The sequence below is a fragment of the Carassius gibelio genome, chromosome A11 (genome assembly GCF_023724105.1).
Source record: "Carassius gibelio isolate Cgi1373 ecotype wild population from Czech Republic chromosome A11, carGib1.2-hapl.c, whole genome shotgun sequence".
In the NCBI taxonomy this organism is placed as follows: Eukaryota; Metazoa; Chordata; class Actinopteri; order Cypriniformes; family Cyprinidae; genus Carassius; species Carassius gibelio.
Genome location: NC_068381.1, coordinates 22,595,591 through 22,622,356, shown reverse-complemented (window position 1 = coordinate 22,622,356; position 26,766 = coordinate 22,595,591). Strand labels below are relative to the sequence as shown.

The window sequence follows — 26,766 nt, the reverse complement described above, 5'->3', positions numbered from 1 at the left end:
GATGAGAGACACATGCAGAATGTGCAGAGCGCTGGTACAGTACGTGACGACTGGAATTGAGATCCAGTGAATTATGCGATTTCTTTCACAATGTATTAAGATGCTGAACACCCTTTTCCATCATTTGGTAAATTACTGCTGCTATTCCTAATATTCCTACAGTTTTCCTCAATTGCTTGAACACATTTCTTGAAACTATGCCTCATATTCTCAAAAACTAGGAAGTCCTCAGTCAGAATTTGTAACTCTTGTGTGCTCCTCTGTCTATAGATGTTTTCCAGTTCAAGTTCTGTGAGATGGACCTTTGAGCTATTTCAGAGAACTAAATAATACATTGTGAGCAACATGACAATAGCAGCTGATAATGTAGGAAACCACAGATAAATGAACATATTCCGTTGCATGAATAAGCAATATCAACTTGATCAAAAGATCAACACTTTTTATGATGTGCACCATTGACTAAATATAGTGGAGCTTAAAGAAGTAGTTTTGAGAATTTTATTTCTGATTTGAGAAATGGACCAAAGCCACTGAGAAAAACTGTAAGCTGACTTTGCCCTTTATCCAGCGAAGGTTGTGATTGGTGTGTGATAGCGTTTGACTCCTAGTGTTTCCACGTGGGTATCTGTGTGCTAACTGAGCTTAAACTGTGCTGAGTTTAGCAGTAACGGTTCACCAAATCTGACTCGTGTTAAAGCAGGGGAACAATGTTTATAGTTCAGCAAAATGGGTGTGCTTTTTCAAAAATGGCATTATGATTTTGAAATTTTAGTTCAAAAGCCTGGTTATAGTGTTTTAGCCCTCCAGGAAAACTGTAAAACAATTTTCTTTACTGCCTGCTTTCTGCAAATGGTAATAACACAATGATAATTGCCATGGCCAAATAGCACAGACTTTTGCAAAAAGGCCTAGTAAAAAAAAAAAAACAACAACACTTGTTTGTGCTAAAACAATATTCTTTGGGGTTTTTTTTTTTTTTTTGGTTTCAGTAATGGTTCCCTTAAAAACTATCCCAGATGTGGAAGAGTTTGTTTGTTCATCAAATTTGTAGAAATGTGTCATTGCATCAGTGTCTCATCAATGGATGCTCTGCAGTGAATGGGTGCCGTCAGAATGAGTCCAAACAGCTGATAAAAACATCACAATAATCCACAGTTCTCCAGTCCATCAGTGAACATCTGGAGAAGACAAAAGATGAAACACATCCAGCATTAAGATGATTTTAACTGAAATATGAGTCTATAATCCATAATAACACTTCCCTCACTCATGCAATGCTACATTTCTCCAAATCTGATGAAGAAACAAACTCATCTACATACAGTTTTGTTTTTCGGTGAACTATTTCTTTAAGTGCATCAGCTGGGTATGTGAAGTGGATTGCATCTTAGATTTAGTTTAAATGCTAGGTTTTTGCGCTGATATACAGAGCACAAAAGTGCCGTTTGGTGTTTTGTTTAGTGATTTTGTCCTAGAATGTGTTTCAGAGTGTGAATGCGTATTTCATTTGCATACATGTATACTAAATCAGAAAAAAACCTTCTTGACATGTGAGTTTAATTAATACAGGTAATGTTGTTTTCTTCACAGATCTGGAGCGATATTCAGTCAGGAGCTGTGCTGGAAGACTCCTCAATCCTGAACAAATTCATCCTCTTGACATTTGCGGTTTGTATGCCAACATTTTAGAAAATGTGCTTCTAGATGAATGTCCTTTCAGCCATTTGTTTCTGACTGGTCCTTGTGTTTATCCAGGATCTGAAGAAATATCATTTCTATTATTGGTTCTGCTTCCCTGCCCTTTGTTTTCTGGAGGGGGTCCAGCTGCTGCAGGTGCCGGTGTCATTAGAGCACAGCTTCTCTGCCAAACAGGTGCCTCCAGCACTCACTTCTGACCAGGACGTTTTGTGTGAAGGATAATCAGCCATTAGTCAGTGCATGTGCTGTTTGATTAGGATTTTTAATTCAGTGTTAGTTATTTGAATGCATAATGTAATTTTGGCCCTAAGATGACTGACGTGCCATATACAGTAACACCAAAGAGTATTTGGAAACCTGTTGTGTTTAAATAATTTCCTAGCTCCAAGTAAGTCATTAGAAAGTGAAGACGTGTTATTTTATCACCTATACATTTCCTTGAATTTATTCTATTGTAATGCCATTCACTAAATTCAAATTGCCTCCTCGATTCAAGTGATTTTTCCTTCTAAATGGCACATTGTCCTTCTTTACACCAGCTTTTGGAGCCACTGTGGATTGAGTTCTTGCCTAACTGATTTCCAAACTTTAAATTCATTGTGTTTCATGAGTTAATGAGGTGGGCTGACTGCTTTGAATCGATCTGTTTCTCAGATATCAAGCCTGCAAACGGCGTATGATGATCTGTGCACCTCCAGGGGTACGACGGCAGTCCCTCATTTTCTGCTCAAGTACACAGATGAAAGTGTTGAAGTCGCTCCTCTCAAAGACTTGACCTCCTTCTTCCCAGACCTAAAGAAGGTACATTCTAGTATAAAGCTGGAGTATTATTAAAGGAATTTTGCAGATGATGTCAACAACATTTGAGGCCTGCTCTAGATTACCATAGTTAATAATTAGATTATGTCTAATTTGTGTTCTGTGGTAGCTAATGAAACCAGAATAATCCTTACATTTACTTCTTCAAGTATGTTGGTGTAATATGGCATGTGTCCTGGTTTGTGTTGAAGATTACCGTGGGTGTGTATGACCCATGCACACTCCCTCAACATCCAGGCTGGCCTCTCAGAAACTTTCTCATCCTCCTCGCGAAAAAATGGTACGTCTGTAATGAGCTTTTCCAACACGCATCCCACTGGTGCTCAATTATAGCCCTGTTTCCACAGCTCCGCTCTTTTCCTCCTGACATCACTTTCAAACTCCAAAATGTTTGTTCTGCTACAAAAACAAATGTGCGAAAATACTAGCTATTTCTAACCGTCTGCTATTATGTTGGGTTTTGTGGGGATCTATTGCACCGCCTGGTCAATCAATGGTGTTGTTTTTTGACCTTTGTGCTTTGATAATGTACATTCAAATCATATACAGTTCTATTGATGTTGCTTATTCTTTAGTCATGTAGTCTAGCAATATAAGACTTACTGATATGAAATTATAATTCAACTGTATTTGGAGTATTTTTATAGACGATACACACTTCTTAATATGATGCCTAAAACGTGTTTTGATGTCACTATTAATAAGGATTGTTCTGTGGCTCCATTTCCAAAAATCAGTAGATTGATTTACACTTAGTTTGTTAATTTTTTTTTTGGTCCCACAAATATTTCCAGAAAACAGCCTGAGAGAAAATAGCGCTCATCAGTTTTGATGAAGATAACTGCGTCTCGACCTTCACAATTTCATATGCACCAGAATATGCACCCGCTCCAAAAAACATGTAATTATCATCTAAAAAAAAAACAAGCATAACCAAGATTCAAATTCAAAATTAAGATGAAAAAAATGATGCACTGTTCATGGAATGCAGCACAGGTTGAAGAAATTTGAAAAAGTGCTGCATTTTGCAGATTTCAGAGTTAAATGTCGCAGTGCTCCATCTGTACTGAGTCTTCAAGGCACCGTTTCTTTGTAATGGTAAGTTTAAGGTCACTCCAGAGACCGCGTGTGTTTCTGATGGTGTGTGTTTGTGCGTGTGAATGCCAGGGGTTCACAGCTGGATGTGCTGGAGGTTCTGTGCTTCAGAGACAGGACTCTACAAGGGAGCCGCTCAGTTCAGCACAGCATCATCTTTCGGGTCAAGCTCCCAGACCTCACTGCTTCTGCAGGTAATTTATCATCTTCTCCGAGTGCTTCAGAACAGCAGCATAAAGGCTTCAGGAGAGACCAGAAACCATTTAAATGTTAATAGAGTCCTCAGACTGTCTGCCACAGGTTTCAGATTTTTTTGTAGCTGGGTCATGTGAAGAGCTTTGAATAACTGCTTACTTTAGGAAGAATTGTTTGATTTTGTTTGCATTATCATTGCCCTCAAGATCCACTTTCACATAAAATTTAACCTGCAGCTAAGTACTTCTGAAGACCTTGATTAGCTTGGGTTAAGGAGTGTTTAATTAGGTTCAGAGCTGAACTCTGCAGGAAAGTGGATCTCAAGGGCCAGGGTTGGCCATTTCTGCCTTAAAGGGACATGGTGATTATTATTTATATTTATATTTATATATATATATATATATATTGTGACGAGTCAGCTGCCTCCTCCCTGATTGTCACCGGCACCCCGTCCTAAATCGCCGCCCTTCACCAGGCTCCCGACTGGAGTGGGTGTGTGAGAGGAGGGGCGCTGGACGAGTCAGGGCTGGCGGCGTGTGATGGGGCACACCTGAAGGAAGTGGAGCCTCATTACCGCCGCTGTTTAAAAGCCCAACGCGCCTCTCCTCAGGAGACCGGTCTCTTCCCCGTGCATGCACACTGGTGTCCTCGTGGGTCCAGGAAGGGTGCGTTGAGGGACTCCCGCGCCACCAAGACGTGAGCTGCCGGACCCGCGATCCGGATGGGAACCGCACCCGTATACACGGCCGACGGGCCAGGATGCCGGGCCGTCCATCCCCTACCAGCGCCGCGGCCAACGAGAGAGACGCGGCCGCTAGGAGAAGCCGCCGCCCCTCGCGCCCCGGACCAAGGAGGGGAGCGCGTGCGGCCGCCGGACTCCGCCCCTTGCCTGGACCCTCCCTCGATGAACACTGCCCGACCTACACAAACCCTGCAGCACGACGAGGACACCAGATCCCCTGTTATTTTGGACACTTTCCCCCTTTTGGCCACTTTTATTCCCTTTGTTTTATGATTTCTGATAATAAAAGCCTCTCCGAGGCCTGACGCCACGCCCACTGTGTCTGTCTTGTGCTCCTCCCGTGACACTGGTGGAGAATGCAGGCAGGCGGAGCCTAGACAGCGCAGTGGGGAAACGTCTGGTGACGTCACTCCCTCTCGCTTGCAAACGTTCGTGAGAACCCAGACTGGGACGGAGGAAAACTGGGGACAGCCTCCCAGCCACACAAGGGGTAAGTGACTTTTCCATTGTCATTTTACCCTGTGGTTGGTTGAGGCTGTCACTAAAACCCGGTTTCTCTGTCCCTGTTCTGGTGCGCTGCGAGAGGGAGGACCGCCCGGAGAGGAAGCCCCGCCCACTCCGACCGTTTGGAGCCTGGTTGAGGATGGTAGCACTCCCGTGTGGGTGGCGCCCTGGGGACGGGGATGTCGCTTGGGAGGGGGAATGTGACGAGTCAGCTGCCTCCTCCCTGATTGTCACCGGCACCCCGTCCTAAATCGCCGCCCTTCACCAGGCTCCCGACTGGAGTGGGTGTGTGAGAGGAGGGGCGCTGGACGAGTCAGGGCTGGCGGCGTGTGATGGGGCACACCTGAAGGAAGTGGAGCCTCATTACCGCCGCTGTTTAAAAGCCCAACGCGCCTCTCCTCAGGAGACCGGTCTCTTCCCCGTGCATGCACACTGGTGTCCTCGTGGGTCCAGGAAGGGTGCGTTGAGGGACTCCCGCGCCACCAAGACGTGAGCTGCCGGACCCGCGATCCGGATGGGAACCGCACCCGTATACACGGCCGACGGGCCAGGATGCCGGGCCGTCCATCCCCTACCAGCGCCGCGGCCAACGAGAGAGACGCGGCCGCTAGGAGAAGCCGCCGCCCCTCGCGCCCCGGACCAAGGAGGGGAGCGCGTGCGGCCGCCGGACTCCGCCCCTTGCCTGGACCCTCCCTCGATGAACACTGCCCGACCTACACAAACCCTGCAGCACGACGAGGACACCAGATCCCCTGTTATTTTGGACACTTTCCCCCTTTTGGCCACTTTTATTCCCTTTGTTTTATGATTTCTGATAATAAAAGCCTCTCCGAGGCCTGACGCCACGCCCACTGTGTCTGTCTTGTGCTCCTCCCGTGACAATATATATATATATATATATATATATATATATATATATATATATATATATATTTTTTTTTTTTTTTTTTTTTTTTTTGAGATAGGAATCCAGCACAGACACTTTCCATGGCCTGAGATAATTCATAGTTAACCCTGCCTTTATATAACATTTTGAGTGGATAAAGAAATGATGATATGATTCTGTTCACGTTCGGTTTTTGATGTCTAGTAAAGCTAATTCTTCCTGAGCTGGGACATGTTTGTCACTCATCAAAGTGGCTCAGCTGTGAACCGATGGTGGAGATCCCCTGATATTCCCCTCATCACACATCAGACTCGTGAATCACTGTGTGAACTGGGCTGAAACAGCCGGATTGACAGGAACCTGATAAGGGCTATTGAATGCCCTTCCTGATCAAAATCTGGTCATTTCATTTTCACCTAGATGGCCTCTTTCATCGTTCTCTCAATCAGTCCATTCTCCTGTCTTTACACCGCTGTCTTTTTCAGATGCACAAACACGGATGTCTTCAGTGAGGCTTGCCCTTCTGAACTGTGACATTCACTTGCATTGAATTCTCTCAGTGTGCGATTGAATGTTGGGTTGATCCACCATCATTTCAGCAATTAACCTACATAGCCACATATACTCACAGTGTTTTCTTGTATTCAAACCAGATAGTGAATACAGTTTGATTAGCTAATGATTTTTAAGAGGGAGAAAAAAATATTCGACTAGTTGATGATCAGATGACTTTAAGGTGTAGTTCATCCAAAAATGAAAATTAGTTGAAAATGTGCTCATCCTCAGGCCATCCAAGATAAGAAAGAGTTTGTTTCTTCCTCAGATTTGTAGAAATGTAGCACTGCATCAGTGTCTCATGTTTTAGAAGTTGAACTGTTGCTAACAAAATGAATGTTTTCAAAACCTAATGTCACTTGAGACGCAAAATATGATACAGTGGCCAAAGACATATTGTGTCTGATGCATTTGTACAGTTAAGTTGAACAAATATTTCTTTACAATTATTTTACATGTACGACACCAAGCAAAGTGTCTTTTATATTAATACTGAAGTCAGTGTAGGCATGTGTTGCAGTATATTGATGCTTACTAACTTGTCCATACAGTATGTCCAAAGAGTGTGGGTTGGGAGAAGAACGCCAAAGGTGCGATGGGACCTCGAAGTGTCAATCTCAGTGAATGTATGGATCCTAAAAGGTACGAAACACTCGGTCTATACACTTTTAAAATGGTTTGTCAGTGGCATGTCACACATTTGGTTGATTTCCTCAAGGCTCGCCGAGTCTTCCGTCGATCTGAACCTGAAGCTGATGCGTTGGAGGCTGGTCCCGTCTCTGGATCTGGATAAGGTCGTGTCCACGAGGTGTCTGTTGCTGGGAGCTGGGACTCTGGGCTGCAATGTAGCAAGAACACTGATGGTATGAGCCATAGGATTTACATTTGATTAGCAACAGTTTATCGCATCTGACAGGTGTCAAAAAGCTTTCAGTATGGATTTCTTGGCTTGCTTTATGTCATTTAAGTGCTTACTTGCCTTTGCCATAATTGCTTCTTAATGGTGTTTGAAATGGTCGTAAGCCTAAGACTGTAATTATAGAAAGTAAGTCGCAGATGCTTCCATTTTAAAATGATAGTGGTGTCACTCGATGGCTGAGATATTGGCAGTATGAAAATAAAAATGCATTCATGTCAGTTAATTGCAAGAGTAAGAGTGTTTTTACATCTGGTTCCAACAGCGGTTTGCAAGAAGTTTGGCTTGTACTGTATGTGAACGACACTTTTATAGCATTATAGCAGTCTTTCACTGTTTTATCTAAGTGAAAGAATTACAGCAGAAAGACTAATATTCTAATAATCAATTTGGGAGTATTATCAGTGTTATTACTACTACTACTACTACTAATAATAATACTAATATTATTAGTGTTCCTGTAGGAACACATGATAGGTAAAAATTGATAGCCTGAATGCACTGTAAGTCACTTTGGATAAAAGCGTCTGCTAAATGTATAAATTTAATAGCAGATATAAAACATATCTCATTCAAAATTGTAGTGGTCCAGATATCAGATATCAGCAGTGTGAAGAGAAAGTGGTCTCACAACCAAGCCAGGGACAGTTTGAAAGCGAAGAACACTTTTTCCCTAATTTCACTTACCTGAGGTCTGAGTTTTTTTTTGTTTAAAGAGGAATCGAGTGTGAAAATTTTCACGAGCAGTCTCTTTGCTTTTTTTTTCACACCAGTTTAATTTTCAGAGGAAAGTGTGAATGAGGGAATGATGCAAACATGCCAAAAAACAAAAATGCATAGCACAGTTTGTGATTTTGCGGCTGGTTCAGCAGATGATCACACACTTTACTGGGACTGCATCAAGTGTGCTTGACTACACTGTGCCTCTAATGGTCTGCATTATTTAACTGCTTAGAAAATGTACACAAGCATCCCCTTTAAATAAAATGACATTTACCCAGAAAATGGTGCAAACTTTTTTTCAATGAAGCACAAAAATCTATGAGACAGGAGGTGTGTTTTTGTCATTTATATGCACATAGCATACAGCTGGATGATGTTTTCTGTTCTTCTTTTGAGGGCTGGGGTGTGAGACACATCAGTTTCGTGGACAATGCGAAGATCTCCTACTCGAACCCAGTGCGGCAGCCGCTCTATGAGTTTGAAGACTGTCTGGGTGGAGGGAAGGCTAAAGCTCTCGCCGCGGTGGACCGACTACAGAAGATCTTTCCTGGTGTGGTGAGGACTTTCAGATGCTACAGCACGTTCATCACAGTTTTCACTGCATTAGACCAGGGGTCTCAAACACACATGCTTGAGAAGCACTAGGCAGAACTGTGTATAATTGGCACAGTTAAGTGACCCATCCCTGAATAAACATCAAGAAGCTGTATGAATCTACTATGAGAGCCTTTAGTTTGAGACCCTTGGATTAACCAGTAGGACTCAATTTCAACATGCAGTTATCCACAACAATGAAGTCTGAATTATTCATTTTAGTATTAATGAACATTATTTGACTGGCCTAAAGAGGGATTGAGAAGCTAAGCAATGAATTTGACCGGTCCAGGTCACTGGAGTCTCATAACATTTAATCACACATTGTTCAATATAACCCATGTTCACATGAAGCGCGGCCTCAGTTTTATTCAGTGCTCAGCGTCCTCTCATGCATCACTGAGCAGAGCGTCAGTGAATTTACCTTTTCTGTTTTCACTGCAGTTGATCAGGGAACTCCCTTTTGGAAGAAACCAGATTCAAGTCTTAAAATTTAAGATTATATTGTAAATATATGAATGAACAGAATTGGTCGATTTGAAACTGAGGTATAATTGTTGATTTCAAGATGTAATCTTGTACAGGGTCCTCTGAAATTCACTCATGCTGTGCTTGTTTTTTTGGATATCTTCAGTAGGATTGGAAATTAGAAGGATTTTTTTTTTTTACTTAGCACCAACCCTCCACACAATAATTGGTCTTAAATGTCAAATGAAAATAGTTTTTGTTGTCTTTGAGGATTTTAGTGTTCTGAGCAAATCCGTGATTGAGTGAGTCATTAAAACGAATCAAGCAGATCTTGAGATTGAGACTATTTCATGTGAATTAGACTTACACTAGTTGTGTTGTTTGATTGAAAGATATGTGATATCAAAAAACAGTTGTGACTAACTAGTTAATTTCTCCACCAAAGCATTGTATTATGGTGTGTATTAGCTTTAGCATATATAGTTTTAAGCAGGGGTGTAAATTGGACGGTTCATCATGATATGATCTGATATCGATTCTTATAACCAATGATACAATAGTTGCAGATACCTCTAATAAAGATTGCGCAACCAGCTACATTTTTATAAACTCACAAATGTAACCAAATTATATAACATGAGCATTTATTTGAATTTCCACATCCTGTACCCAATTGGGACATCCACAAAAACAAAAATACACTTTATATTTTTAAATAATAAAGAAAAGGGCTGGCCCAAGGCACAAGTTAACTGTGGCAGCTTAGGGCCCCCATGTTAATATTAAATATTTAATTAGTTTATATATTTTTTGTTTCAATAGCGTCGCATCATGCAGGCACAATGTTGCTATATAACATTTATTTAATTTTCCTTTTATATTCAAAATATCCACAAACTCATGAGCTATAGGATAGGCTACAGCCTATTCTGATCATCAAATATGTGTTAATTAATTTGTTTGATTTATAATGCACGCTGGATGCTGTCATGTGGATCAGTCGAATCACCTAAACTCACCCGTTTCCCCTGAAACACATGAAAGTAAGAATCTTTATGGTTACCGACACAATGTGTATTTGATATTGCTATATTCAAATATAATTATGACTCAATTATAGATTAAAGGTGATATTGTAAGGTTTTGTGTTTTTTAAAGCTTTGATTGTGTTTACAGTGTGCAATATAACGTGTTCATGTTTCGCGTGTAAAAAAAAAAACTGTATTTTTCACACAATTAACTTATCTGTATTCCGCTGTATTCCACTGTCCCGTTTCATAAAAACGGGCTGATGACTTCCTTGTTCAATAAAGTCCCTCCTTCAGAAATACGTAACGATTTCTGATTGGGCCAGCGGTTCCTGTGTTGTGATTCGACAGCAGCTGAGCGCACGTTGCCCTCCTGGAAACACGATTGGGCTAGTTTTGGACAAGTTTTGAGAAGCAATTTGGCAGGATTTGATAACCTGGCAATCCTGATCTGAACCATAGACAGTAAGAGAACGCACGTGCTGGAGATGTTATAATAAGTTACAGAAACTGTTAAACGTGACTGTTGTCACGATACCAAAATTATTATTTCGATACCGATACCTAGTCAGGAATTGCGATTTCGATACTTTTCCGATACTTTTCCTGAAAGGGGAAAATACACTCTCAAATATCATTGCTGTGCTTTATTTTAAAATCGGGACAACATTCTAATCATATAACACACTAATAAATGAACATATGAACAACAGATATATTAAACATTTGAACAAAATATGAAATATCAAAATATAAAAAATAAATTAAAGCAATGACATTCAAGGTAAAGAAAGAATAAATTTAGCAGCATTATCTCAGTTATCATAAGAAACATAAGAGTAATAAATGTATGTTGTCTCTGAACTTTGAATAAAAATATGAACAGCGATTATATTAAACAATGTTTCTGAACTCAGAAGATTAAATGTCAAAAGATAAATAATATCAATTTAAGCAATGACATTCGAGTAAAAAAAAAAAAAAAGCAAATAAAATTTAGCAGCAATATCTCAGATATTGTAACTTATCTTTTCAGTTGTGCAACCTTTTCTTTCAGAGGAGAAAACTCAGCCAGTGAGCTTTAATGAGCGTCATCTTCATTGAGCGTCATCTTTTTCTACCAGTCGTGGACCGGCAGCCACAGTATCACTTGTGCTCGCACATGAAGCCTAGTGATGTGCGGGTCTGTTTTTTTTCCAATCCGCGAGTCCCGCTTTTATGAAATTACTCGGCCCGCCCCAGCCCGCAAATAAAGTAAAATTTCTTTACCCACCCGACCCGCGCATTGGGGACATCACGGAAGATACATTGCTGCTTTGAATTTAAATAAACATTTTAAAATATATATTCCAAATATTTAATATAGGCTATATGAAATTGCACTAGTGATGGTTCGTCCGTGAATGAATCTTTTAGGTGAATCGTTCTCATTCAGGTAATCCACTGACTCATATTTCTCGTTCACTGAAGTTCCTCTCTCCACAGCAGCATGCGAGTCCGGCACTTATAGCAGCGCATGCGCAGCTCGTGAACAGCTCTGTGAACTGCTTCATCCTGTCAAAGAGTTACTCAAGATGTGACGGAGCATGTGATTTGTTGAATGTAGTGAACGAATCCGCCCTTCACTCAACGAGATTGAGAGATCTTCTCATTTGTGAACGAGCTAAATGAACTGATACATCTCGTGAGGAGAAAAAAACAGGCGTCCATAGTGAGGCACTGGAAGCGTGCGTTCCACACACCAACATGAAATACGTCTCTTACAAATCTTAAACGCAGTCATTCTTTGAAGTATCGATACTAATAAATTTAGGAATCGTGACGTTTTTAATATCCGAGAATCGCGATACTTTTGAAGTATCGGTGCACCGTGCTACACTAAAACGCACCAACTTAAATAATAAAATACACTTACCAGTTGTGGTCAATGAACAACGCCTTCTCCAGACAAAGAGGGAATCTTTCAAGAATAATCTTTGTGCGAATCCAGCATTAAACTGATTGAGATTGAGGAAGTTGTCCTCAGCAAAATGTGCTGCACATAGTTTTACATGTGGATGATAATTTTCGGGAACCGAGTTAAACATAAATTGTAACCATTAATCTCCAAGTACAGTGTCCCTGGGAAGCCCAAACAAAGATGATTGGACTCCGGGATGAAAATAACAGCGTTTCGACGACATGGAGACAAACACAAACACAGCTCTTCCTCTTCTTTGAATGTTAAAGTGAAAATTAACACCTGACCTCTCTTCTGGGTTTGCTACTTTTACAAATAAAAATCATAGAAGGGTAAAACATAACAGGCAGACATTGGTATGGTGTAAGCAACCCAGCTACAACAAATAAAATCGATAATGGTTGTGCGAACCATTTAAAGCATATTTCAATTAATTTATTTTTTTGATTATTGTTTTAGTTTTTTGGCTGTTACTAGTACATCGTGGTCTGAGGCACATGCAGGGCTCAAAGCTAAGAATCTTTTCTACAGACAATCAGATTGCAAGCAATATCACAAATAAATACAATAGAACGAAGACACAAGTGAAATAAACTCATTAAAGTAGTTAAATATAAAATAACACTGCATAGTCTTCACTGTATAAGTTAAATATAGAGTCATCATTTTTAAACTTACAAAAGTTATTCAGTCAAGTAAGAGCAGTAAGAGATTTTTTTTCTTTTGTTTGATTAAAATTGAAAATAGACAGCAGCAGGTTTATTAGTCCGCTATCACTTTAAGTGTGAATGCACAGATCCATGTACTGATACACAGGTATGCTCAGACTTATATTTTGGTGTAATTTTGTCTGTATTTATTCGTTCAAGCACATATAATGCATAGATGGAAGCCAGCTGTATAGTCAACCCCTTACGAAAAATAACCATGGTTTTATTATATTAAAACTGTAGTAACCCATGGTTTTTTGGCGTGTTGACCACCATTTGTATAACCACATATTTACTACAAATACCATGGCTAAACTATGGTTAATATAGCAAAACCGCGGTTATTTTGTGGTTACCATGGTTTAACTATAGTAACCATGGTTTTTTGGTTTTATTTGTAGTAAAACCATGGTTAATTTTCGTAAGGGACATGTCTTATATTAATAAAGGTAAAAAGATGCTGTAGAAAAATATATGTAGACAAACCAACTGCTCATCTTCATTAATCTCCAGTTGGCTACTTCTGTCTCTAACTCTTACTATTTTAAACTAGCGGTCTCATTTGGAGAAGCCTTTCGTCAGATACGCTCTCATTGCTAAGTGACAGAATCCGCTTCAGGACATGTTTTCTGCTGAGCGGTGTGAGGCGGTAACACCAGACTTCTGCTGGCCTTCATATTCATGACTCTGTGTGGGAACGCTGTTGGCAGGTGTTTCCATCTACGAGGCCTGCGAATCCTCTCTGCTCTCATATCCCCTTCACTTCCTGTGATTCATCGTGCTGCCAGCTTCAACAAATGCCTTTCCAGAACACAGTTTGGCCATTAGCTACCAAGAAAAAAGTGGCTTGCTGATGCATTATTGTGAAGGTTACTTTTTTAGTTTATTTTGAGATCACTACAAAAATGTACGAAGAGAGAGAGAACATTTTCCTTACAACCAAAATGAATTAAACCTACCATGCTCTGCATATATATTTTTGATATATTTTTTAAAATATATGAATCTAGAACGAGTGATGTTTTGCCCTTATATTAAAGGTGCTGTATGTAGGTAGTGGTTGAACTAGGTATTGCAGTCCAAATTCAAAATATTGGACAGGGTATTTTTCACCCGGCTTCTCCTTCTCAGACTTGACACTGGCAGGTTGCCAGACTGACGACACCAACAGGAACGAGCACAGTTGACAACTATTGAAATTAAATGCGCTGTGTTTCCCCCAGTTGGCAACCCATGGTGCCAAAATATGATTGGGTAAACTGGCAGTGGGTGGGTTCCACAAACCAAAACAACGACCGTCATTCTGGCCCGGAACACACATTTTCAAAAGTGAATAACTGACTGTGGCCTTGTTTTTCAGATAAGCAAGTATGTTAACTTAGCATGTTTCTTAAATATCTGCAAACAAAGATTCAAAATCTTACATAAAGCATCTTTAACCAAAATATAACATTAGTAGCTTATTATAATAGTGACATTGAAAGTAATCATAATGCTGTATTTCTACAGCTTTAGTAACCGTGTGGGGTGGTGGTGTGTGGAGTGAAATGCTTGTATAGTTTAGGTTAAATCTGGCTTCACCACAGAGTCGGCGTTCACATATAACAGTGTGTGTGTCGAATCCAAGTGTCTCAGGTCTGATCCGGTCCAGACCGGTTCTCTCATGCTGCACAGTTTAATCAGATAGAGCCGTTTCAGCACAGGGCTTTTGGTGTTTGTTTTCCGTGCAGTAAAATAATGTCAATGTAATTAAAAGATACCAGCATCTCTAGTTTAAACAAGTACAGTCCAAGGGAAGAGTTTGGGTGCTCCAATTGGACAATCAATCTAAGTCTACTTTTATTCCACAACCACCAATCACGTGCCCCCTCGTTTCTCTGGTCCTCAGGCTACAGCCCCGGCTAGCTCTTATGTTAATCCAGCCCTGAACATGCATGAAAAAATAATGATTCGATTAAAGCTACACCTCCTTTAAACAATTGCAATATTTTTATTAGAGATTTGTTGACTAATAGACAACAGCTTCATGTAACAGTTAAGGGGCATAAATGTAAACGAACCTGATGGATATATGATAGATACATAATAGAATTTTCCACACTGGGTTGTGTGATTGGCAAGATTAATAAAAATGGTACTTAAACATGGTTTTAAATATATAGAGGGAACACAGTCCACAACACATCACAGTGTCAACACTTTGCAGGCATTGTGTGTGTGTGTGTGTTTGTTTCATGAATTTAAAGTGGCATTACAGATGGATTTCTGTGTGCATTGGTCCAATTCACTGAAATGTGTTGTTTATGTGCTCCTTACTGATTAGTTGTTGTAAACATCCGTGTCTTCACCTTCATTTCTGAGGCAGGTTGAAGGGTCAGTGTTCTTCACTGGAGCTTTAGTTTCTGTCTAATCACTGAAGTGCAGACACATTACACTGTTGTTGGTCAAGTTATTATCTGATCACACCTCAGAAGGGCCTCATTATAAAAGTCTCTTTGGTGCCAATTTCTTCATTTGCTCCAAATGTTATTTTTCCGAGTGCAAAGAATGGAGGTGCTAAAACAAGAGCGAGAGTGATATCCTTATGTAAGACGCGCACCATCTGATCAGTTGAGCTGTGGACTCTCGTTTGTGTGTGTGTGTGTGTCGTGTGAACGGACGGGTCTTGTCAAGGGATGGTTCAGTACACCTGGCTAAATAATCTTTGGGTTTCTATCATGTGTGTTGGCAGCCGTAATGAAATGAGCTGTGTGCGGTGTTTACTCTCTGGTCATCATTAATTCATCTGCTCATCCTGTATCGATCTGCCCCCCCGGTCGGCTAATTACACCACAGGTTTTACCTTCACAGAAGCCCTGCGTGTGTCAGGCCAATTAGACAGGCCAGATACCCTCACAGTAATTACATCACTCCCCTCTTTCACTCAGATAGTGGGATGAGATGATGTCTGATTCACTGCCGTTTTCATTATGAGGCCTAAAAATTGTTTTTTTTAAACAAGGAATTAAACAATATTTTCCTAATGTGTGTTTGCTGGAACCTTGGCTGATTTTGGCCTGTCCTGGGTAAATAAACATGACCCCCAGTAGATGGCAGCAAGTTCCTATTTTAATAAACAGTTTACTGAATCATTCAATCAAACGATTCATTCTAAATGGCTGATTTGGTTAGAAACGAAGCAGATCTTGATGAATGGATCACTGATTCGTTCAAAAACAGATTCGTTTAGGAACGAAACCATGCAGTGTTGCTCTGCACTGTTGTATAAAAATTAATATAACATTTCCGTTCATCCACGTGTGCTGATATACAGGAAAGCACTCTTGCTTGAGTTTTTGCAGTGACATACTCATATTGTCAGTTCTCAGTATAGTCTGTCACACATACAGCACAATAATATGATGTCAGGGGAAGGTCTTTAAACTCTAATCGAGGAAATCGATTAGAGCAGCCCCCTCATTTCGAGCCCCGTTGAAGCCTTTATCTAACAGTGACTGGTTGAAGTCAGCTTCTGATGAAGTATTAAATCCTTCTGATTGGCCAGCTGAAGTACAGCAAAAAATATCAAGGTGATATGACTGTATGGAGCAGACAGTGTCTCAATAATGCCTCATTAATAACTTGATAAAAAAAAAAAAACTTAAAAGAATAAACAACAGCGAAGCAAATTTGTTGTAAAATAACCTGCATCATCAAAATCAACATGCAGCTTGAATGTAGAGCATGACTGAAAACCCATTTAACAGTAAATAATATCACAGAGAGGAGTCCTTTAGACCCTCAGAGTCAGAATGACTCTAAATCAGTCCAATATATCAGAGAAATATAAGCTTAGTTGACATGACAGGAGTTATTCAAGTTGTCAAATTTAAAATGACCAATGAACCCCAAAAAATGCATTATTCAAACAGATATTAATATACTTTTGTCATAAAAAGTGTTTGAAAATTATTGAAAATAAATAAGATATGGAAACACATTTTAAAGCTCTATTAAAAATGTTGACAGTTACACCACTTGATATTTTAAAGTAATAAAAAAAAACTTGTTGAAAAGGTATATAAATATTTCATGAGTATTTTTGAGCTGTCTTTGCTAAAGTTAAATGAATATCTGGTTGATGCTAATCTACTTAATATAACTTTTTCATTCTGACAGTGGTACAGAAACAGCACTTGATTGTTTATAGGGTTTTTCCTTGTGGAGTACCAGGTGGCTCTGTTTTAGGACCTCTTTTGTTTATATTGTACAGAATGTGGCCTTTAGGTAATGTAATCAGGAAGCATGCGGTAAACATTCAGAGCCATACACAGCTGCTTATCTTCAGACCTTCTGAAATGCAGAACTCTGGAAAAAGCCATATTACATGTTAGATTCTTAAGAATGGACGTCCCAACTTTCTCACTATCAATTTGACTGTGAACACATTCTTGCAAGAATCAGTGCTTAAAATCATTTTTACTTCATATTCATAATGTTTTAGCTATTCAAGTAACTAAAGGTTTTAGTATGTCATCTTTTGTGAATGTATTATTCAGCATGCGGAGGGCCACACCATGAGCATCCCAATGCCAGGCCACCCAGTGAACTTCTCTGAGCAGACGATGACTCAAGCTCGGCAGGACGTGGAGCAGCTGGAGAAGCTCATCTCTGAACACGATGTGGTCTTCCTGTTGATGGACACTCGTGAGAGCCGCTGGCTTCCCACCGTCATCGCTGCTAGCCAGAGAAAGGTAGCTCCTTCCCTCCAATCCTTCATCTTTTATTTATTTGTGTTCTGTGTACATGGCTGTCTGCCTTTTTATTGTAGGTTATTGTCACAGTTGTTGGTAAGTGCTGCACCGTTTGTCCTGTATATCTGATTCAAGAACCTTTAACGACAACCTGACCTGACATAACTGGATGCTTCTGTAATTTTTAAACATTATTATTGATTTATATTAGAAGTCATTCAAAACTGGAAAGTTTTAGAATAGTTTTTTTTGGGGGGGTTAATGTCAATGATATCCAGACTGTGACCCTTTTGAGAGAGAGTTCAGTATGTCGGTCTCTCTGCAGTTGATAGTTAATGCTGCCCTGGGGTTCGACACGTTTGTGGTAATGAGACACGGCCTTAAGAAAGCCAAGGAGTCCTCGTCTGAAGAGTCCAGCCCCATGTCTGCCTCCTCCAGCTCCTCCTGTTCCTCCACACCTGCAGCCTCCATCACACCAGGTACTGCTCACACATATCCTTGGGTTTCCACAGCTTGTGTTGCTCTTTAGATCAAGTATGTTGTAAAAGTGCTGTGTAAACACAAAGCAGAGCTCAGAGAATAACATAACACTTGGTATTTTACCGTGACATGTTACAGTATAACAAGAATATCTGACAAGAGCGCCTTTCAGTCGCTGCATTGTTTAACTCATGACTATATTGTAAATACAATTTATCATCTCTCAAAACTACGGAAATCACTTTGAAATAGTATCACACAATGCTGAAGTTACTGAACATTTTTGACTAAGGCAATGTATATATTATGATGTAGTGGATATAATTGAATGTATTTTTTGGTATTATATCTAGTTCTCTAGTCTTATATATAGAGCTCTGCTCTGAAGTACAGGAGTCTGTTTGTTAAGACTATGCTAATGGCGTTCCACTATAGGACAAAGTTATACTTCCTGTTCCTTCTGCATTGAGCTCTGAGTCCATCTGTCTGAGGTACGATAGAGCTCGAGGGACGTTCACACAAAACAGATTCTTGTATTCCACCTCTGATATTTTTGCAATTCTTGAGTTACTTTTTTCCCATCCTGTGTGAATGGCTCGTGACTCATTCTGCGCTGCACGCTGCTTGTTGTGTGACTCATGAAAAATTACAAAGGTGCTACTTCAAGCTTGAATTGGGCTGATCATATTCACGGCTCTGATGGAAAACTCCTAATTACTTTTGATAGTAATTATTTACCAATAACTGCTAATGAATCGGAAACTATGTTGGACGCTTCTTATATGTGCTTCATTTCTAATCCTGCAAATATAACCAGAGTCAGTTTTCTTTCATCGTGTCGGTCTTGCATTCAGCGAACAGATCCAGTCCAGTAATGGTTGTGTGGAAATGACCCCAGACGAGTTTACCTCTTGATTGGGTGTAACTGAATTAACTTCTTCCGTAATTGAAATGTAATGATCTGTAAAACAAAAGTTCAAACAGGAAAATTGACTAAATATATCTGCCACCTTCCGAAAACCTGCATTCATTGGTGGTTCAGTGTGTGAAGATCTAGGAGATGCTGTATTCTGATGTTTTCTTGCTGTTTTACTATGGTAAGCATGACTTCTGTGCGTCCTCAGGAGCGTCTCTATTCTCCAACATCCCTGGACATCGTCTCGGCTGCTACTTCTGTAATGATGTGGTCGCCCCTGGGGACGTGAGTTTTAATCAAGTACTTTCATCGCTGAAATTAGGTTTTCCCCAGGACACGAATTATATTAGAAAATCAAATGTGCAGCTGAAGCAATCAATCATATGCTAAAGTGACCTCAATTCTAGAAATCATATCCCACAGCAAAATACGACTGAAGACAGTTCATCCAACACTGAGACAATATAAAACACTTTTACAGACTGAATAATAAATATGTTGGTTTCCATGATTGAGTTGTTTCTGGACCCGTTAGTAGACTCTTATTCTGTTCTTAGTCTACCAGAGACAGGACTCTGGACCAGCAGTGCACAGTGAGCCGTCCCGGTCTGGCCATGATCGCTGGAGCCCTGGCCGTGGAGCTGATGGTCTCTGTACTCCAGCACCCAGAGGGGTGAGTGCTCAAAACATCACCCATCTGCTGCTGTGAACCACGCTTTGCTTCCATCCATAGAGTATCCCAGAGCAGGACTCATGCATTGTAGAAATGAGGAGGAATGCCAGGCTGAGTATTGAAATGTACTGTAGGACCTGAACAGCTTCCCATTTTTAGTACAAATAGTGTGAGCATTGTGTTCATAGGAAATTTCAACGAGAAGTGCCCTCCAAATACCAAGGCACTTAATTACTCTCGAATTAACTTAGAATTATATATATATATATATATATAAAACAAAGTGTGCAATGTTGGACCCTTCCTTGTGTAGCAGAAGGGAAATTAACCCTCATCAAGTGCCAAATGTGAGTAAAAATCAGCTTCGGCGAGTATATAAAACTGTGGCTTGCTAGTTAAACTTTTTTGAAAGGGCTGTTATGATGTTGCTAAAAAGAACATTACTTAGTGTATTTAGTGTAATGAAATGTGTTTATGCGGTTTAAGGCTTAACAAACACATTATTTTCCACATACTGTAAACTATTGTTTCTCCTCTATGCCTGATTTTTACAAAGCTCATCGTTCTGAAAAGCGAGGTGTGCTCTGATTGGCCGAATACCTCAAGCGTGTGAAGGAAGAGTTACACCCCTCACCAAACTCTGATGCTGGTGTGTCTCAGCACAATGAGACAAAACCAATAAAACACATAATAAACAAGGCATTTGTTGCATCCAGTAAGGACATAATTACTGATGACTTATACTGTCTTTTTACACATTGCATTGTGTATTACACCACGTAAACACAAAACCATGTCTGCATTTGTGATCGGAGAAACCACATAGGGTTGGGCGATGTCTATCAAATTGGCATTGGCGATGTCCCAAGGCATGAATCAATCAATCAATCAAAATGAAACAAATAAAGTGTTCTACGGAGCCACTAAATGTTAGCCTACATAATCTATTCATAATTTTTTTAGAAACCTTGCACTTTTCAACTCCACTTCAAGAGCGTGTTAGTATAGACGGGTCCAAAACGGCGCACAAACATGCCAAATATTAAAAATTAAAGCATTGGAGTGCATAAGAATTTTTTGTAGACTAATTATTTATATATATATATATATATATAAATGCCTACATGTCATAAAGGAGAGTCATCGCATGTATCAGAATAAGGCTCTATTTGCACACACAGGAACAGCTCCATTTCATCTCGGGAGACAAGTTCTGTCTTTGCAAAATTCGGCCGTGTAAATAGCAAATCCATCATGGCACGAGCACAACTGGCGCTTAAAGGGAATGGAAAATGAGACTCTGATTGGTTTATTGCACGTTACGCCCAAAAAGCACCCATTACTCATTAAGAGAATAGGGACAAACCGTTTAGACCATGCAACCTGGTGCATGGACCAGTTTTCCGTTAAAATAGCAAAAGTGGATTTGGTCACGTCATGAGTGCACCTGCGCCGTGTGCTTTACACTTTACCTTTACCTTACACTTTACACTTTGCATTTAGATAGTTAAAATAGGGCCTACAGTCTTAGACAGCGTTTAACAAGAATTTGCCACAGAGGAACTCAAAAAACACTCCTTGGTAGAAAAGCTGTCCGTAAATGTCAGGCCAGAGAGAAATCCAAGATTAGAGTACACAAAAAAGGAAAATGTACAATCCAAAAAAACTAAACCGAAGGCAGAACATTGTATTATAATACTCACTTCTATACCAATTTAATGTGCCAAAACAACTATAAATAAAACATTTGTTGCTTGAATCCTTTGAAAAGTCTAACACTGTGACACTGTGGTGCTTTCATAACTTTGATCTGCTTTATCGATTAGCAACATGTACAGCAACACTTAACAAACAGCGTGAGTTCAGGACAGGGCTGGCCGGCGGTTTGACTCACCAATGGGAAATGTGGTAGATGTCAAAAACAGGGTTTGTGCGTGCGTGCGTGCGTGCGTGCGTGTGCGTGTGTGACTGTGTAGTTTTTTTTTTTTTGTCATTCATTTTGGTGAGACTAGTGGAGCAGAAATTTCACACTCTGTCCATCTTGGCTTCATTTCTAACCCTATGTTTAAGTTACTCTGAAACGAAACAGCAGTAATAGAAATTGCAATGTAATGTCATATCTGGAGTTCAGAAAGCCTTTATGTTGCTTTTTATGTATTTCCAGTTGGATGAGAGGGTATAGAAAGCTTTGATCCCTGTTTCCCATTCAAGGAAGTCTTTAGAAAGCAAGGAGCACTCAGATAGCGCTGGCATCTTCCTGACGGTCTCTCTTCAGATGCATTAAGCTGTTACAGAGCGCTGATGGAGCCTCTGCTGGGCCTGGATGAAAGCTCTAGTCCACAACAGTTGGGGGTTTTCATCTGTCAAACTGTTGTGGGAGAACGCTTCAGATTCAGAAACCACATTAAAAACAAATTCGTGATACATGAGTTCAGACTGTGATTAAATCTTGGATGGACAATATTTTGGTGGTGGAATATTTTTCCCATCTTAGTTTAAAGAGTGCAGTTCATTAAGGGAAAGCCATTAGTCTGAGTTTCTGAAGAGTGTAACACTGGGGTCAAATTCTGAGAATAGGACACTCTGGTGCTTCAGCTGCCATGGGCCAGTCGTTATGGCTTCCCGACAGTATGCCTGCTTTTGGGAATATGGCATATGGAATATCGGCCGTCCCAGGTTTGGTTTTCAGACCAGGTCAAACCCAAAGGTCTCTGCTGGAGGAGCCTCCTTGGCAGATTCTCTTCAGTGTGGACCTGATTTTGTCCAGACGATCTTTGGTTTTGACTTATTAACAGGACACTCTTACTGGATCTCATCTCTCATCTGAGATTGCAGAAAGGTCATCTGGTCATCCTGCTAGGATCCCTTTAACTCTGTCCCAGCCATTGACATAAGACGTGCTATTACACACCTTCTGAAAGAGTATGACATTTCTGGATCAAAACACAGGTGAAGAAGAAGCAGGAAAATGCGATCACATATGTAAGCAGATGCATATGTAAAATAACACGATCATCAAATGTTAAACAGCATATACAGTGGAGCAATTTCCTGCATTTCAAGGTCATTGCTTAGTCCTATTTGAAGTTATCCTAACAGGAGTAGAAGAACAGTTTTTTATTTCCTAAATTGTATTCTGAAGCACAGTATAAAAGCTAAAATTAGATATTTTTGAAAATAGTTATTTGAAAGTTTTAGAGTTATAGGTGTTAATCTGGCACCTGGTGCTAATTTCCTTCATTATAAGACAAACCCTATTTAACTGGCAGCATTCCTCTGGTTTTCACTGAGATTGTAAGATGGCGGGCCGCTCTAAAGTGACTGAAACCCTGCGACAGGAGGTTGTCCAGATGATGGCTGAAGGGATGACCCTTTCAGTCATTTCAAGAGAGGCTGGTCATTCCAAATCTGTGATTTCTCGAATATTGCAGGTTTACACTAATTGATTCAAGTCCCCCAAAAAGGCTGGTCGTCCACACAGGACAAATGCACAAGAGTACAGGTTAAAGTAAAGTAAAGTGCTGAGAGAGCAGTTTAATTTATTTGGGTTCTCAGGTTCCTGATCTAAACCTGATTGTAAATCTCTGGAAAATCCTTAACAACAAAGTTATGGCTAAGAAACCCACTACAGTCACCGAACTATGGGAGAGACTGGAAGAAGAGTGGACCGAGATTACACCAGCACAGTGTGAGAAACTAGTGTTTCAGAGGAAAGTCAAGTATTTATAGATTTAATTTGAATAATTAATGGATTTTGAATCTCCACTGTAAATGAAGAGTGCCTCATGAATTGTGGATCTAGGAAGTGGTTTAGGACGCAACACTTTGGATGTTTTGATGGAAGCGATTGACTCCATCTGTGTTTTGATCATTAATCTGAATCTGATCCAGATGTAGTCTTGGTCAAAATGACATTTTCTCAGCTTTTTCTTCAAATGTTGCTTTTTAATGAAACTTTTCAAGCATATTCAAGCATTGACAAAAAAAAAGATAGCATGAAGCTTGAATCATTTTTTTTTTTTTTTATTCATTTTTATATAAAGCAGAGGCTCTGTTCTTTCTTTTGACATATTGCATGCTCAGATATTCATACAATATTCTGGGGCCATACACATTTTGTGTATGATGATAGATGTGGCAGTGGCTGGCAACTTTTATCTCTAAGCGGCATCTATATCTATCTTCCAGTGCCGTTTTTTCCATTGTGGTGCAGAGAGCACAGTTTGGGTCCAGTCCTCTGCCCTGTTGGTTCAGTTTTGGCATTTCTTTGCAGGTGTAATCCAGATATATGTAGCTGTTGAGCGTGTGCCTGTTGGTGATGTTTCTTTGGGAAAATATTCTCTTGTTTCCGGTTTTACACATGGAGGGAGACACACCTGTTTCTGATTGAGATGTATCTGTGGTTTTGGATGAATGGATTCTCCATCCCAATCGTGGGAGTCTGTCTCAGAGGAGTTTCTGACTTTTAAAACAGTTTTGTTATTGGCTGTCTCCTTTCAGGAGGATTGGAGAATCGTAGGCCTTGTCAGTGAGCTCTTCCAGTCAAGGCTAAGTTATCTACTCAAGATCAGCATCATATCGCTCCCAAGGCTTACGTTGACTGTTAGAGGCATTGGTGTAAATCTGATTGGTTGTTTGTTCGCTCGGGTGGCTGTAGCACTGGCGGTGCTGCCACTAAACACAGGATGTTGCATTTGGTGAGAAATGCTATATCTGAGGCTTATGAGGCTCGTGGGTTGATGATTCGTGCTTGCTCTTCGAGGGGTGTTGCTTCTTCCCAAGCTTTTTCTAGAGGAGCGTTTGGGGAATTTTTGTGTGCCAATCACACACACACATACACACACTGTAACTAAGCGTTTGATGTATTGAAGTGATTCTTGCCTTATACACACAGGAAGCATTAGTAATTCACCAAACATTCCTCTTTGATAATTTTTTTTACTCGTTGACTGGTTTCCATTTAAATCACAGTTATGGCCTCAGGAATTGTGGGTAAATCCAGCAGCAGCTCACACACACACACACACACACACACTTTAACTAATAAGGATGTAATGATTAACCATGGGCCAGTTGAAAATCGATTCAAGGGTGTGACGATCCAAATCAGTTTCAGAGATTCTGAACAAATCTTGATTCAGCCAGTGGTAGGAGTTTAAATGAATATGTGTCTGAGGGGAACTTACTGTCTTTAGAAGAGTTTAGGTGGTATTTTCTCTTCATCTTGTCTCTGTATAATGCATATTAAAGTTCATAAGTGCAGCACTGCTTTGTTTACAGCGGTAACCAAGGAAACGCTCTAAGCTCCACCTGCTGGCCGAGAGTGGATCTGCGTCTCGATCAGCTCGACTGCTGTTTCATAAAGATATTTTCATCTATAGTTTCACAAAACTGGAGTCAAATCATTCTGTTTTTGCTTCAAATTTAATCTAATTTAGATAAAAAATGTATGCAGCCTCTTTTTTTGCATCGTGATTAAAATGCAGGTGTTTCCTCTCATTTTAAATAGAAAGAGCGTAGACAAAGCCTTAGTTTGTATATATAAATATATATTTTTATTTGTGTTACTTGTTTGATTTGGGGTTTGTTTTACAATTTTAATTTAGTTTTGTTATGTGCATTTACATTATATTTAAATCCAGAGCGATTTACAAATGAGGACAACAGAAGCAATCAAACCCAACAAAATAGCATTGATATACAAGTGCTATATTAGTATATTATTATAGTGTTATATTTCAGTTTCACAAAGAAACGTGCAGCATTTTGTCACATTTAATTTATAATTTGTCTTAAATCTAATTTTATATATATGTATACTGTAATCATGAGTGGTTTGATCCCTAGTAAGGAAGCACAGAGCTGCTCTTTAAGGGTCTGACTGAAGTCTAATTTGAGTGTGTGTGATGTGTTTCTCTGTCAGAGGTTATGCAGTGGCCAGCAGCAGTGATGACCGGATGAATGAACCCCCGACCTCGCTGGGTCTCGTCCCCCATCAGGTCAGTTATCAGCTCCTGTCCACTGTCGCAGATACACTTGCTGTTATAAGACTGTACTTTATTCTTCTGTAATACCCAGCTGAACAGAAGAGCGTTGCAGATTGTTGTGTTTTGTTCTATGTGGGGATATAATCATGCTCAGCATGAGATGAACTAGCACTGAAATTCATGCTGGTCTAAGCTGACTTCTAAAGCTTTTTGTCTCTTCAGTCATTCCCTTGTCTGCCACAGTAATGTTAATGTCTTTGAATTAGCGTGATATTGATTAGGAAATATCAGTATATGCATTTAATTACGATTAGTTGACTGGATTAAATGCTACAGTCGATTGACATGATGATGACCAGTAATACAGAACACAAATGCCCTGATTTACAGTCGGGACAGTTGATGCTAGTCGATGAAAGTAGAGTTAGCTTCAGACTTAGATACAGGATATCAAACATGTTATCATTGGTCTTCCAGCAGCAAGGCACATGTTTCTGCTTGGGTTTATTGTGTTCAACCGTTTACAAGGTCAGCACATGTGATGCCTACAGATCGATCCTTCATGAAGGCTGTTGATGGCTCATACCGTAGGGCTTCGACGCTTATCGTTGCACACTCGGTCAGGGATGTTCACCAGCTGAATGAGTCTCTAGAGAGTGAAAGAGAAGATGGACTTGTGTCTAGAGACCGTTGAGGGGAAGAGAATGCTTTTAAGCTGGCTCTGTTCCAGCTGCTCTTGACCCTGCACTACAGATGACTTTCTCTTCATTGTCTGAATGGATTGATGCTGGCAGGACCACCTTTCACAGGCTTGAGGAGTATTAAAGAGTTATTTATAGCATTTCATGTTTTTCAGCCAGTTCAGCTTATAATGAACATTAGGGCTTGTGTGGAAGTGATTCTGACTCCACTTAACCGTTCCAATTCACCCTTTTTAATCAATCCTAAGAGTTTGAAAGGAGTTTTGTTATCAGAACAAAAAGGACTCAAGTCTCAAAAAACAGATGTTCAAAACCTGTGAACAGAACTAAATGTCAAGACAATCATTTTGTTCCCAGTGTTGGAACTGGTTCTGAATAAG

General features: G+C 40.1%; 1 protein-coding gene across 1 annotated transcript in view; it reads left to right on the top strand.

The window, feature by feature from the left end:
- LOC128022693 (ubiquitin-like modifier-activating enzyme ATG7) overlaps window positions 1-26,766 on the top strand; it is a 63,173-nt gene that overhangs the window by 5,657 nt on the left and 30,750 nt on the right. The window contains exons 5-17 of the mRNA XM_052610489.1: window positions 1,594-1,671; window positions 1,759-1,875; window positions 2,356-2,502; window positions 2,712-2,800; window positions 3,688-3,809; window positions 7,049-7,139; window positions 7,216-7,360; window positions 8,533-8,691; window positions 17,435-17,629; window positions 17,955-18,108; window positions 19,234-19,310; window positions 19,583-19,698; window positions 25,622-25,697. Coding sequence (XP_052466449.1) covers window positions 1,594-1,671; window positions 1,759-1,875; window positions 2,356-2,502; window positions 2,712-2,800; window positions 3,688-3,809; window positions 7,049-7,139; window positions 7,216-7,360; window positions 8,533-8,691; window positions 17,435-17,629; window positions 17,955-18,108; window positions 19,234-19,310; window positions 19,583-19,698; window positions 25,622-25,697 — 1,566 coding nt within the window. The remainder of the gene's footprint in view (window positions 1-1,593; window positions 1,672-1,758; window positions 1,876-2,355; window positions 2,503-2,711; window positions 2,801-3,687; window positions 3,810-7,048; window positions 7,140-7,215; window positions 7,361-8,532; window positions 8,692-17,434; window positions 17,630-17,954; window positions 18,109-19,233; window positions 19,311-19,582; window positions 19,699-25,621; window positions 25,698-26,766) is intronic.